Below are 13637 nucleotides of genomic sequence, written 5' to 3'. Positions count from 1 at the left end.
CTATGATTTTGTTTGTCGTGGAGTTTGTCTCCGCTTTTTTTACTTTTGTCAGTCGTGATCGTGAATGTTTGGGTTTCTACGAGGATACTGGGGTGGTGAACTGAGTCGGGGGGGCATCAATTACACATTCCTGGCGACAGAGAGGGAGGAACGAGAGGGAGAGAGGGACGAGAACGCCCTCGAGGACGTGGCTCCACCTGCCTCCGCGAATCTGAACCTTCGAGGCTCTTTTATCGACAAAAAAACGATGTGTTTTTTTTTACTGGTTTTCTAGCGATGCACGATGTTTTGGAAAACACCGATTATCGAACAATCGGTATTTTTTTAAAACATCGATGTTGTGAATCGATTATTCTAGAAAAACATCGATTATTAAAAAAATCGTTGTTATTTTTCATTACACGGGAAAAAAATGTTTAACTTTTAAAACTTTTAACTTTTAAAAAATGTTTAAAAACTTTGTTAGTCCGCTCAAAAACATTGTTTAGAAAAAAATCGATTAATCGACCGTTGAAAAGGTCGAATGAAAAACATTGATGTTTGGGCATGAAAAATTCGTTGCCTTCGATTAATCGACAAACCTACTTTCTGATTAAAAATCATAACAAACCGGCGTGTGTCCAACGAACAGTCACATTGTTAAAATGAAAATGACTCCCGAAGTGGCGGTGGCTCGCAGAATTGCAGCCCCAGCTGGACTGACAGTTGAGAAGGTGAGGCTGTCGTCCATCAATCGTCTGTTTCCCCAATTCGGAAAGGATTGTGAGGTTCTCCTCATCTGCTACATCTCCCCCGAGGAAGTGGCCAAGTTGGTGAGCCCCAAGAGGGAGAATGAGGATGGCAATGCGGAATCACTGGACGTCACAGGATCGCCCCTGGAGCATTCCTTCGGTGACGACAGCTTCAACGTCTCCAGTGGGTCCCTCAGGAGGAACTGGCTGAAGTACGAGGAGAGGTACACCCCAATTGACCTGAAAATGGCAGCTGAAATGGTGAATTGCACCAGGGAGACCCTCAGTGACGACGACTTGTGGACAACTCCACTGTTTGTCATAGCAGATCCTGAGGAGAACGACGAGAAATGCGTTCTTGTTGGCTGTTACCCTGACCCCCGGGGTTTCATGCCCCTGAGGGCACGTCTGGCCGGTGTCTCGTCACTCTCTGACATTCAGGAGAGAGTTCAGCTGGAGGTACCCCTGACCCAGCACAACACCGATGACATGAACCCAAGGAGCAGGAAGAAGGCGCAGGTGAGGGTAACCAGTGTCTACGAGATTTGTGGAGTTGATCCAGAGATGGTGGACTGGGGGGAGGAGGAGAAAGAGGACTTTGGAGGGCACTTGAGGATCGAGGCCAGTTGGGACGAGCTGAGCTTCCTTCCACCTCTGCGAAAATCCTCCAGCACCCTCATCGCATCGATAGCCAGTGGATCCAAGAGCCCTCTCTCCCCCCTTTGGGATCAGCTTCTACTCCTGGACAAGTACATTGAAATTCTGGACGAGTACCAAACGAAGCACTCGTCCTCTCGCTACAGCGTGGCACCACTGAATTTTCCGAAAGACTTTGCAAACGCTTTCGTCGAGTCGACACCTGAAATCATGAAGAAACTTCATCGAGTCTTGACTGGAGAGGATGCTCTCGATGATGCAGAAACCATGGACGATACTCCGGCTGCTGAGAGCACCAGTGAGGATGATTACCAGATTAAATTGTCTGATGTGGCACGGGCTTTGGAGAGGAGGCAGGATCAGGAATTTGCGAGTATTTTTTGGAGAATCATCAAGGGCACTGGGAGCTACACAGCCATGACTGACTGCATTCACACGGTTTTTGAGGCTATTGTCATGGATAATTTCAAGCCCTCGTTGAATGCTGGGGACGACACGAGGTTTGCTAGACTCGTTGGGGGCTTGGACTCTACAAAGAAGCAGCTTCCCCAGCTCGCTGGGAGTGTTTCGATGGAACTCGTGGTCGATATGGGACTGGAAAAGCTCGCGAGGGATTACACGTATTTATTGTCCACTGGGAGTCTAATGGAGAATTATGATGCCAGGAAAATGATGAGGAGTGTTGCTGAGGGGGCCTTTGATATCAGTAAATACAGGTGAGTGGCTACAAAAATTCCAACAAAATGATTTTTTCAAGCGCCAGTATAATTATCAACATTTCTGGGACTGTTGTGTTATGTTTGTCTTGTGGAATTTAATTGATCTATTTATTTGTGGGATTTAATTGATAAGATCGCTAGAAAATGACTTTTATAATGTTGTAAATAGAGAAGAAATGGGGGGGTTATTGTTATATTTCAAACACTGGTTGGGATGGCGGTTGGATTCTGTTGTTATTCTGCCATTTAAATGGGGTTTTTGGAAATTTCTTAGAATGATTTAATACCGAAGATTTGTGTTTTTAATTCAAATGGAGAATAAAATCGCCGAGAACCACAAAATGGCCTGGAGGAGTAGGAGGAATGTTGATAGCTACAAAAATTCTCCGTTTTGGAGGTGAAAATTTTTTTCATTCATCCATTCCCCTTATTTCCAGGGAGAAGCTCGTGACTCTCGCTCAGATCCACACATCCCTGGAATTTCTCCAATTAATCCAGAACCAATTGAACTGTCGTATGGACGTCTCTCGGTCGATATTCGACGCAGCCCTGAAGGTCTACAGATCCCCAAACTCTCCCCTGAAGTTCGGAGACCTCAGAAATCAGGGGATTTATTCCCTGGAGGTGCCTGCACCCAAGGACATCATCTCTGAAGTCGTGAAAACGTACGTACAATTTATTTAGGATTCTCTTCGTCGATGGCAGTGTCTGATGGAGCTAAAATAATTTAGCGAAACGTCACACTTTGGCAATTTAATCAACTTCGTGACAATTTAATCAACATGACTATGCCGAGTGGATAGCCATGTGTGTACAGGCTAAGGTTTTTCGCAATTTCCCCAAATTGATTCGTATAATGCACGTTTCGACCAACGTAAGAGATTAATTAACTTCCTAATTGTTTCTCACTCGTGAGAGTGATGCCAGTCAGTCCAGGTTTTCTGGAACTTTTTTCTGATGAATAATTTCACAGGCCACCTAGCTCGTGGATGTGCACCCTCACCAGTGATACCGTGCATCAGAGCTACAACTCGATTACTCACTACAGTCGCAATCCCATATTCCCACCGAATATCTACACACCAGGTAATTACATTATTATTATTACATAGTAATAATCCGATGAAATTTTAGTCTTCAATTCTCAATTTCTGGCATTTATTGTGTTCATTCTATAAAATGACAAGGATAGAAATCGAATTTATGGAGAATTATTCTCGTTAAAATTAAATCATAAAGAAATGAAGAAAAATCAAGAAAGTGAATTAAGGAAAAACCCATAATCAGAATAAAAATGGATGAAATTAAATTAATCTAGTATTAAAAATACTAGATTAATTCTCCAGTATTAAAAAAATATTTAAAAAATTACTCAAATATCTAATCGAATTATCGCACTCAAATATCACTTAATTCTCTTATCTGTTTGCTTCGTGTATTGAATCACCCGTTGATTAATTATTTGAACGAATTCTCCAGAAGACGTGCAGAAGGTCGAGGGAGACATTGAGGGGCCGATGTATCACGTCACCACAGGATGCATCATTCGCTTCAAGCTATCGTAAACTCTAAAAAAATCCACTGATTCCTTGTTTTATACGTTTTTTGTACTTTTGTATTGTTCCTTGAGAGTAAGAATGTCCGATATTTACGCCAGATGTAAGATGAGAGAAAATAATCGTCACTTTCTTCAATTATTCGTGAATAATTGAACCATCGATTTTGTCGATGAGAAGCATGAAGGGGAAATAAATTCAAATGTCGAGGTAGGTTGACCCGAGTCTGTCCATTCATTTAGACCACCTGATTAAACCCGACCTTGAATAAACATTTAAAAAATCGTGTATCGATAATTCTGACGCTATAAAAAGCCAGCGAGTGCTTGTGGTTGCGAGACTTTGCGATCAATCAAGTTCAGGGAAGGGTCAAGCAATGCTCAAGTTGGTGGGCTCAATTCTGTGCATTTTGGGAATTCCTAGGCGTGAGTTCATACGTTTCATACGTAATTCTTCAGGAAGTTTGATAATTGTCATTAATAAAATTCAGTACCGAAGCGGTAAAGCGGTTTATCTCCGAATCTGAGGGAGATAGCGAAATTTTCGTAATGACCTTTCTTGTAGAGCGAATTGAGGGCTACAAAAAAGGTCCTGACAAAAATTGAGCTATCTCCCTCAGATTCCGAGATATCAAAAATTTTAAAAAAATAAAAAAAAAATTCAAATTCAGTAGCGAAGCGGTAAAGCGGTTTATCTCCGAATCTGAGGGAGATAGCGAAATTTTCGTAATGACCTTTCTTGTAGAGCGAATTGAGGGCTACAAAAAAGGTCCTGACAAAAATTGAGCTATCTCCCTCAGATTCCGAGATATCAAAAATTTTAAAAAAAAAAAAAAAAATTCAAATTCAGTAGCGAAGCGGTAAAGCGGTTTATCTCCGAATCTGAGGGAGATAGCGAAATTTTCGTAATGACCTTTTTTGTAGAGCGAATTGAGGGCTACAAAAAAGGTCCTGACAAAAATTGAGCTATCTCCCTCAGATTCCGAGATATCAAAAAATTTTAAAAAATAAAAAAAAAATTCAAATTCAGTAGCGAAGCGGTAAAGCGGTTTATCTCCGAATCTGAGGGAGATAGCGAAATTTTCGTAATGACCTTTTTTGTAGAGCGAATTGAGGGCTACAAAAAAGGTCCTGACAAAAATTGAGCTATCTGCCTCAGATTCCGAGATATCAAAAATTTTTAAAAACTAAAAAAAAAATTCAAATTCAGTAGCGAAGCGGTAAAGCGGTTTATCTCCGAATCTGAGGGAGATAGCTCAATTTTCGTAATGACCTTTTTTGTAGAGCGAATTGAGGGCTACAAAAAAGGTCCTGACAAAAATTGAGCTATCTGCCTCAGATTCCGAGATATCAAAAATTTTTAAAAACTAAAAAAAAAATTCAAATTCAGTAGCGAAGCGGTAAAGCGGTTTATCTCCGAATCTGAGGGAGATAGCTCAATTTTCGTAATGACCTTTTTTGTAGAGCGAATTGAGGGCTACAAAAAAGGTCCTGACAAAAATTGAGCTATCTGCCTCAGATTCCGAGATATCAAAAATTTTTAAAAACTAAAAAAAAAATTCAAATTCAGTAGCGAAGCGGTAAAGCGGTTTATCTCCGAATCTGAGGGAGATAGCTCAATTTTCGTAATGACCTTTTTTGTAGAGCGAATTGAGGGCTACAAAAAAGGTCCTGACAAAAATTGAGCTATCTGCCTCAGATTCCGAGATATCAAAAATTTTAAAAAACTAAAAAAAAAAAATTCAAATTCAGTAACGAAGCGGTAAAGCGGTTTATCTCCGAATCTGAGGGAGATAGCGAAATTTTCGTAATGACCTTTTTTGTAGAGCGAATTGAGGGCTACAAAAAAGGTCCTGATAAAAATTGAGCTATCTCCCTCAGATTCCGAGATATTCATTGAAAACCGCTTCGATACTGAATTTGTTTCTTCGTGAATAGTCCGGGCAGATCCAACTTGTTACGGCGATTTAGGCTGTTTTCCAAATGACTATCCGTGGACAGCATTTTTGAGACCATTCCCAGAGCCCCAAAGCCCGCAGGAAGTGAACACAACATTTTTCTTTTCGAATCGGTGAGCAGTCACTCGTAATTGCGGACTTTTTACTTTTTCATTTAGAAATTCTTTCAGAATTGTGAATAGAACAGTCGTCACAAAAGATCCCGAGATTGTAATACCGAATGGCTTCAACGGGACAAAGGCCACGTATTTCATTACCCACGGATATTCTAGTAGTACTAGACCCGAGTGGTTCAGAAATTTGAGCGATGCATTAATAACAGCCGTGAGTTTTACAATTCAGTAGTGAAGCGGTAAAACTGTTCAAGTGGATTCAGGCATCAGCCAAGATTTAGAGGAATATCTCCGAATCTAGCGGAGATAACGAAAATTTCGTAACTTCATTTTTTGTAGCTCTAAATCAGCTCTACAAAAAAGATGTTAATAAAAATTTTGCCATCTCCCTTAGATTCCGAGATATCTATTGAAAACTGGCCAAGTGTCCAAATTGCTTGAAATCCCAACTGATGAAATAATTAATGCCTCGTAATTATTCTCGAAGAGAGACTGCAATGTTTTCGCTGTCGACTGGGAAAAAGGCTCTTCCGGAATGTACTTCACGGCAGCAGCGAATACGCGAATGGTGGCTGCAGAAATTGCGAGGTAAAACGAAAAATCATCAGTTAAAAAGGGTGTCAGGAGATATTTTCCCCGAAAAAAATTTCCCAGGAGACAATTTCCTTTTTGAATTCACACTCAATAACATGCGTGAAACCAATAAACATTTTCAAAACATTTTCAAAAGAAATTCTGTATCTCGAATTTTGTCTGGGGAATTTTTTTTCGGGAAAATTTTGTCCGGGGAAATTTTGTCAGGGGGAATTTTTTTCTAAGAAATTTTGTCCGGGAACTTCGGTCTCGGGGAAAAGATTCCTAGATTCGTTAAAAAGTAACATCTCTGTAACATAAAAAATTTTAGATTGATCCGATATTTGACGAATAGCACGTCCCTCACCCCCTCGAATGTCCACCTTCTCGGTCACAGCTTGGGGGCCCACATCATGGGGTACGTGGGCAAGAGCATTTCAGGAATTCGTCGAATAACAGCTTTGGATCCAGCACAGCCGGGGTTCGAGGGTAAGAACCCTCTGATTCGTCTCAATGGTTCTGACGCGCAGTTTGTCGACGTCATCCACACAGACGGACGTCCATTTCTACCGCTCCTCGGCCTCGGCTACACCTCGGGGGTGGGCAATGTCGACTTCTTCGTGAACGGAGGAAAATTCCAGCCGAATTGTGTACTCGACGGTGAAAATTTCCCGTACAAAAGGCTCGCGGAGATTCCCAAAATAACTATAGCAGTCCTGTATAATTTAGCGAGTTGCAGTCACACGAGGGCCCCCAGGTACATGGCCGCAGCCATAAAGGAGCCATGCAACATGTGGGGATACAGGTACAACGCAACTCAGGCCACTTTGAGATACGAGAATTTTATCATTGATGACGAATGTGACGTCGACAATTGCACCCCAATGGGACTCACTACCCATCACTTTCCGGCACTCGGTAATTTCGCTATGGAAACTTCTGGAACCTATCCTTTCTGCAAAAATGATGGCCAGGCTGATCGAGAAATGGCACGGGCTGTCATCAAATGACTTTGCATTCATCAGTCATGAGAAACTGGAGACAGAACAGGATTTTTTCACGTTTTACTGAAAACAATTATCATCATTTCAAATGATCGACTTTCCTGTTCTCCATATTTTTTTATTTTCCCAAAATAAAAAAATGAACCCAATTGGTTAAAATTTTCACCTTGTGCGGTTCAATTGTTAACGAATGCACAGATCTGGAGGAGGAAAAGAATTCGACTATTTTAGAATAATTATATATGACAATATATTTAATCAACATGAGAATTGTATAAGCACATTTTTCTCGATACATTTAATGTATGTATAAATATAACTAGAATTTCTTTCATGAGTGTTTTGTACTGATCAGTCATTGACGAAAACTACACTCGAATAAATTGATAAATTATTATATTTTCACTTTCGATTTGTGATGTGTTCTTTGTTACGTTGTAGATTCATCAGCTTTGGGTATTTTTAAAATCTACATCATACTTTTTTATCCAATAAATTTCATCTAGTTGGTAAATATTATGCATTTTTTTTTTTCAAGTCAGAGAGAAAGAGATGAAAATTTGAGCAAGAACCAAATCTGATGCATCTACTTCTACTTTCGAGAGTTATCGATAACTTTCGTTGATTATTCAATTCTAAATCGTATCGGAATGAGATTTAACGATGTATCGTAGGTGAATTCGATGGGAGCAATTTTTAAACATGCAAAAAATGGAAAATTCCACCATAGTTCCACCTTAAACATGCTCAAAGATACGATTGATACATTTCTACACATATACATAGAGTGAAAATTCATAAAAAATAATAATTTGTTTAAATACAACGGGAAAAATTAATACATTAAAACAATAAAATCAGATCTGATGAGGCATCAGAGGTGAGTCAGAACAGCCAAGCAGTACATATAAATAATAAAATTCCATCTTCTCCTTCATCTTCCATGAAACACAAAAAAAAAACGTGGAAAAATCAAAACAATTAAAAAATTCGGTGGAGTTATTCCTTACGTAAGTACCAATTCTTCATTTTCCCTGTTAATTATTTAGTGAAAAGAAATACTTAATACTGAATTGTTTCCGTGTCGTCCATGCTCGAGATGCTGGCCTGCTCAAGAACCTCCAGCAACTTTTGCATCTCCATCGAGTCTGTTGTGTTGTCCAGAGTTCTTTCCAGTGCTCGAACGTATGACATACAGGTACGGCCTTCGTGATCAAGATTTTGAGGATTGGCTTTATGCTGAAAAGGGGAGAAATGAAAATAATCAACTATTTTTGGACTAATTGACGATTTTTATTACTCTTTCCTCACCCAAATGAGCAATTGAGCCATGGCCAAATTGCCAGTGGCACAGGCGAGGTGCAGAGGAGTCCTCAAGTCCTCAGCACTCACAGAAATATTGACATCCTCGTACGTGCATCGCGCCAGACAAAGTGTGAATGCTCTCATATCACCCCTGGAATGATAAAATAAAACGTAAGACATTTAATATAGAGAGACCTTCACGCCTCCTCAAAACTGGACTCTCACCTGCAGACTGAATCAATAAGAAGTTTTCCCAGTGATATATTGGGATTGGCAGGTGGCAAAAATTTCTTCTCCTCATACTTCCACCTGATCCACTGCTCCTTGGCCTCTCTGCTGGAGTCCGGAGCTGGTTTGACCTTGCCACCGAGGCAGTACTCCCACACTCCATTGGCAATATCATTGCCCAGTGCCAGCATAACACTGAGCTGCCCAGCGGACCAATCGTCGAGATTCAACGACCTGATCTTGGAAATATGTGAGCCCAAATTTCTGTGAACCCCCGAGCACTCGATGCAAACAAGAACCCCAAGATTCAAGCTCGCCCAGTCAGGATTGGAGGCCCCGCAGTCAGCGCAGGCATCATTCCCCGAGACTTTATTCTTTATACAAATCATCTTGAAGGCGTCAGTCTCATTCTTCTTATCCCCGTCTGAATTCTGGAGGCTCGACAGAATCTGTTGCTCAATGGCAGCGATCCACAGGTCCCTGTCATCGGCATTGCTGGCCTCAAAGTTCCAACTCTTGTTCTCCAGTGAGATTATTGAGAACTCGAAGCAATCGTCGATTGTCGCGACAGTCTTGGAGCCCTTGGGCGTCTTTCCAGGAACTTTAACCGTCACATACTGCAGGAGAATCTCTTTGCCATTGGTGTCATTCATGTAATCGTGCAAACTGCTGTGGTAAGTCAATCTTCCATCCTCCAACAGAGTCACGTACTTCTTCTTCCTCTCTTTCAGGGATTTACTGCTCCTCTTGAAGAGATAGCCCTGCTTGACAGGTATCTCCCTTCCCACTCCCATCTCCCCCATATTATATTTCTCCTTTTTCGACGGTGTAAAAATATTGGATTTTCGCCTGAATTTTCTGATTGTCGTTGGGGTTAAAATCGAACTTCTGAAGTCGTGAAAACTATCGCTCGTCATCGTATCACACTGGGGAATGTTTTCCTGCGTTGGTCTCAAAAAATCATCAGTTTTTTCCGGGGTGAGCTTGGAGGGACTGCAGGCATCCTCTTTGGCATGCGTCAGTGAAGTTTTAATCACAGGCATTGAGTATTTAGGTTCGATATCTGTAGAGTTCTGGCCATTGCAGCGTGATGGGGCCAATTGGGGTGAATTTTTATTTGGCCCTGATTTTTGGATGATTTTTTGGCAGACGTCTTGAAAAACACGCTCAACGTTGAGACCGTAAATGGCACAGGTTTCGTAGTAGGAGCACCGCAGCTCCGAGGAGAGCTTCCTGGGGCGAACGTCCTTTATAACTCGTGGATTCGCGTCGTTTATCGAGTCCTGAACGCCCACCAGAATTTTTGGAACATCAGACATATTTCGGAATGAACACATTTTTTTGTAGTAATTGCAGAGAATTGAAAAACTCTCCTCACTCTCGAGGGAGAAGACGAGGAGAATTGCGTCGATCCATGCGGCGAATTGAGCCTCCGGGGTGCCGCCCTCGTCGCGAATCAGCAGAAGGTGACTCTGGTCGTTTATAAATACTTCCTTCTTGAAACGACCACCCTCTGGGGACTCCTCGTGCATGAACGAACCGGTCAGGTATCTGTGGACCAATGCCGATTTACCGGAGTCGCAGGAACCGATTATCCCCAGGTGCAGCTCGGGGACGTTCCGCGAGAGCGTCCATTCGTGACTGTTCACAAACGAATCTGAAGGAAATGATAATTCGATGTGAGGTGAGAGTGACGTTAGCTCCACTCCTCTTTTATTCTGATTTCGTCGGCATAATTATCGGTGTGCAACGTCAATGACAATGAATCATCATCGAAAATAGGCTTTGACCTAGTCCTGATTGTTAATAATGGGGGAGGGGAGGGCAAAATTTGAGAAACAATTGAAGGGCAAAATGGGACAGTCTTTGTCATGAAAAAAATTCTGCAAACATTGATGCCATGTCTTCATAGAAACAATGAATATCTTATAAACAAAGTACTTAGCGATTGTATCAAAATATGACAACTGTTAAATTACGATCCTCTATGTTTTTGAACATGACAATAAATGTAATCCATGTAAATAAATTCAATAAATGTAAGTCACGTTTTGATGCATGAGAATGAGATTTAAAAAATGCATTAAATTACCTTCAATGGCCACAACATGTTCCCTTATTTGTTTAGAAATATGGGTGTCACTTATGAGATCAATCAGATCGTAAATAGCGTATATCGAAGGATGCACACTCTCGAATCTTTGAATCTCTTGTCTTATCGTCAGAGAATAATCGTGTCCACTTTGGCTACTTGTCATTGTTTCATTGACACAGTAATCACAATAATTAAACAGGGAAGATTGGTGACTGAGTACTTCCACAATAAAACGAATAAATAAATTACATTAATATATAAAATATGGTACAATATTTCAAATAACCGTTCTACGCTGCATTACCACCGACAATCACGACTGCAATATGCCAGGGCTCATTACGTATTTATCATACCGAGAGCAAACTGTACTCTGTTATTATCTTTCAATTGAGAATAAAAATGTCAAATCTGCGTATATTCATAAACATCGTTGTTGAATTAAGCAGGTGAACAGGTTAGTTGACGCAACTATTGCTTGGAGGAGTAAAAATTATGGAGAGTGCGAGGGGGAGAAAAGAGAGACTGACATTTACGTCGGGCCGATTCACATTGAGCGATCAAGGTGATTTTCAGCAGGGCTCTCAATCGGTAGCTTGGGGTCAATAATCATAAAATGGAATCACGGGTCAATAAAAAAATTCAAGGGGTTCGATATTGAATTCTATCTGTCGGAAAACAACTTTGAAATTATTGCTCGTGCCCTGACCTATTTTTAGTCTTGTCTTATCAGTGGCGAAGTGGTAGGGGAGGGTGGGGTAAAATGGACACTAAACTTTTTTTAAAATTATTCATAACTCAGAGATAAATTGATCAATTGAGCTCAGTTTAGGCTCGTCACAAGGGGAAAGAATTGTTCTTTGTATTGAAAAAAAAATTATTAAATTTTATCAACATTTCAATCCCTCATTAACATTTAAAAACAAGTCAAAAGTGTCCGTTTTACCCCAACCTCCCCTAAACCGGTATAAGTCGATTTTGACTGTTGACCAGTTTTCGATAAATATCTCCGAATCTGAGGGAAATANTAAAAACAAGTCAAAAGTGTCCGTTTTACCCCAACCTCCCCTAAACCGGTATAAGTCGATTTTGACTGTTGACCAGTTTTCGATAAATATCTCGGAATCTGAGGGAAATAGCGAAATTATTGTAATTTCCTTTTTTGTAGCTCTCAATTTGCTCTACAAAAAAGGTTATGACAAAAATTTTGCTACTTCCCTTAGATTTTGAGATATTCATTGAAAACTGGGCAATAGTCAAAATCGACTTATACCGGTTTCCGCTTCGCTACTGAATTGATCCCCCTAAAATGTGCAAAATGATGGTATCCCATTTTGCCCTACCCTAAATATTATTTTAAAAAAACTCATTATATTTTACTGAAAAGAATTATTATTATTTCAAATAATTGATTTTTCAGTTTTATAACTACAACATTTTATTATTATTATTATCATTATTATTCTTATTATTACAGGTGTATATATACACTACTGTATATCGCCGCCGTCCTTCTACCGGCAAATATTATTAAAAACTATCATTATATTTTACTGAAAAGAATTATTACTATTTCAAATAATTGATTTTTCAGTTTTATAACTATAACATTTTACTATTATTATTATCATTATTATTCTTATTATTACAGGTGTATATATACACTACTGTATATCGCCACCGTCCTTCTAACGGCAAATATTATTAAAAACTATCATTATATTTTCCTGAAAAGAATTCTTATTATTTCAAATAATTGATTTTTCAGTTTTATAACTATAACATTTTACTATTATTATTATCATTATTATTCTTATTATTACAGGTGTATATATACACTACTGTATATCGCCGCCGTCCTTCTACCGGCAAATATTATTAAAAACTATCATTATATTTTACTGAAAAGAATTATTACTATTTCAAATAATTGATTTTTCAGTTTTATAACTATAACATTTTATCATTATTATTCCACGCAGACACTTATTGAAATGAATATTTTCCTCATGAAGCAATCGTCGGGATAAAAATTGAATCAGAACAGGGCGAACAAGGCGTTCTAAAAATGAGAGTCCTGAAAATACTGTCAAGAGGTAGGCATTCACCCCTTGCCACGTATACGTCATAGGTATAGTCCGGATGAACTCATGCGAGTGCAACTACTCCTCCCGACCCACCCTCACTGGTTACCGTGCTTGTTACCCGGCTTCAAGCGCCGGCGCCCTGATGCTCTCTCCAACATTGACGTAGGCAAGATGGCTTTGACTGTGTCGAAAGCTCTCCCATGACATCAGAATTCATACAATAGGAGAGTACGTAGGAAAGCTTCTCTACGCGAATAACACCCCCGAGTGTCCAGAAAATTATTAAATTATTTTTTAAAAACTGGCATTTCCCCATTACGTGAATTATTTCACGAACAAATGGTACACGATCCAGCCGATTTTAACGAACGACCAAAACAGAGAACATGGTTTTCACCAGTGAATTTCCTGCTTAATTGTGCGATTGGTGACTTTAAGTGGAGTTGCATCACGTGCCGACTAGAATGTGAAGAAAAATTCAGTGGGACAATTATCAAAAACTGATGGGTGATTGCTAGTATGGAACAACACAAGAGCCTTGATGAGTCCGGCCAATGATAGACACATTGAATAGTATTAATATGTTGATTATAAAAGTATATCGTCATAACG

The 13637-nt window shown here is 39.9% G+C and overlaps 3 protein-coding genes across 3 annotated transcripts; 2 read left to right on the top strand and 1 right to left on the bottom strand.

Moving 5' to 3' along the window:
• Positions 1–574: 574 nt before the first annotated feature.
• LOC107045836 lies at positions 575–3865 on the top strand. The gene is made up of 4 exons (XM_015268221.1): positions 575–2104; positions 2545–2772; positions 3081–3193; positions 3587–3865. Exons 1-4 carry the CDS (start codon positions 645–647, stop codon positions 3670–3672), a joined length of 1887 nt encoding a protein of 628 aa, XP_015123707.1. The 5' UTR covers positions 575–644; the 3' UTR covers positions 3673–3865.
• A 127-nt stretch (positions 3866–3992) lies between these two features.
• LOC107045835 (pancreatic lipase-related protein 2) lies at positions 3993–7715 on the top strand. Its single transcript, XM_015268220.1, has 5 exons — positions 3993–4088; positions 5601–5733; positions 5791–5944; positions 6221–6321; positions 6638–7715. Exons 1-5 carry the CDS (start codon positions 4040–4042, stop codon positions 7314–7316), a joined length of 1116 nt encoding a protein of 371 aa, XP_015123706.1. The 5' UTR covers positions 3993–4039; the 3' UTR covers positions 7317–7715.
• LOC107045834 (centaurin-gamma-1A) lies at positions 7544–11462 on the bottom strand. Its single transcript, XM_015268219.2, has 4 exons — positions 10936–11462; positions 8841–10500; positions 8622–8766; positions 7544–8549 (listed from the first exon to the last, which is right to left on the bottom strand). The coding sequence occupies exons 1-4, from the start codon at positions 11099–11101 to the stop codon at positions 8373–8375; spliced, it is 2148 nt and encodes a 715-aa protein (XP_015123705.1). The 5' UTR covers positions 11102–11462; the 3' UTR covers positions 7544–8372.
• Positions 11463–13637: the final 2175 nt, after the last annotated feature.

Source organism: Diachasma alloeum, unplaced genomic scaffold, assembly GCF_001412515.2.
Source record: "Diachasma alloeum isolate Michigan unplaced genomic scaffold, Dall2.0 Dall_scaffold_01086, whole genome shotgun sequence".
NCBI lineage: Eukaryota > Metazoa > Arthropoda > Insecta > Hymenoptera > Braconidae > Diachasma > Diachasma alloeum.
Note: the sequence above shows the minus strand (reverse complement) of the source record. Positions and strands in the feature narration are given on the sequence as shown.

Coding starts and splice junctions, on each gene's coding strand:
- LOC107045836 (XM_015268221.1), top strand. CDS start 645: ATGAAAATGACTCCCGAAGTGGCGGTGGCTCGCAGAATTGCAGCCCCA. Junction 2,105..2,544: donor TTTGATATCAGTAAATACAG/GTGAGTGGCTAC, acceptor CCTTATTTCCAG/GGAGAAGCTCGTGACTCTCG. Junction 2,773..3,080: donor ATCTCTGAAGTCGTGAAAAC/GTACGTACAATT, acceptor ATAATTTCACAG/GCCACCTAGCTCGTGGATGT.
- LOC107045834 (XM_015268219.2), bottom strand. CDS start 11,101: ATGACAAGTAGCCAAAGTGGACACGATTATTCTCTGACGATAAGACAA. Junction 10,501..10,935: donor ACATGTTGTGGCCATTGAAG/GTAATTTAATGC, acceptor CATTTCCTTCAG/ATTCGTTTGTGAACAGTCAC. Junction 8,767..8,840: donor CTTATTGATTCAGTCTGCAG/GTGAGAGTCCAG, acceptor TTATCATTCCAG/GGGTGATATGAGAGCATTCA.
- LOC107045835 (XM_015268220.1), top strand. CDS start 4,040: ATGCTCAAGTTGGTGGGCTCAATTCTGTGCATTTTGGGAATTCCTAGG. Junction 5,734..5,790: donor ACATTTTTCTTTTCGAATCG/GTGAGCAGTCAC, acceptor AAATTCTTTCAG/AATTGTGAATAGAACAGTCG. Junction 5,945..6,220: donor GCGATGCATTAATAACAGCC/GTGAGTTTTACA, acceptor TTATTCTCGAAG/AGAGACTGCAATGTTTTCGC.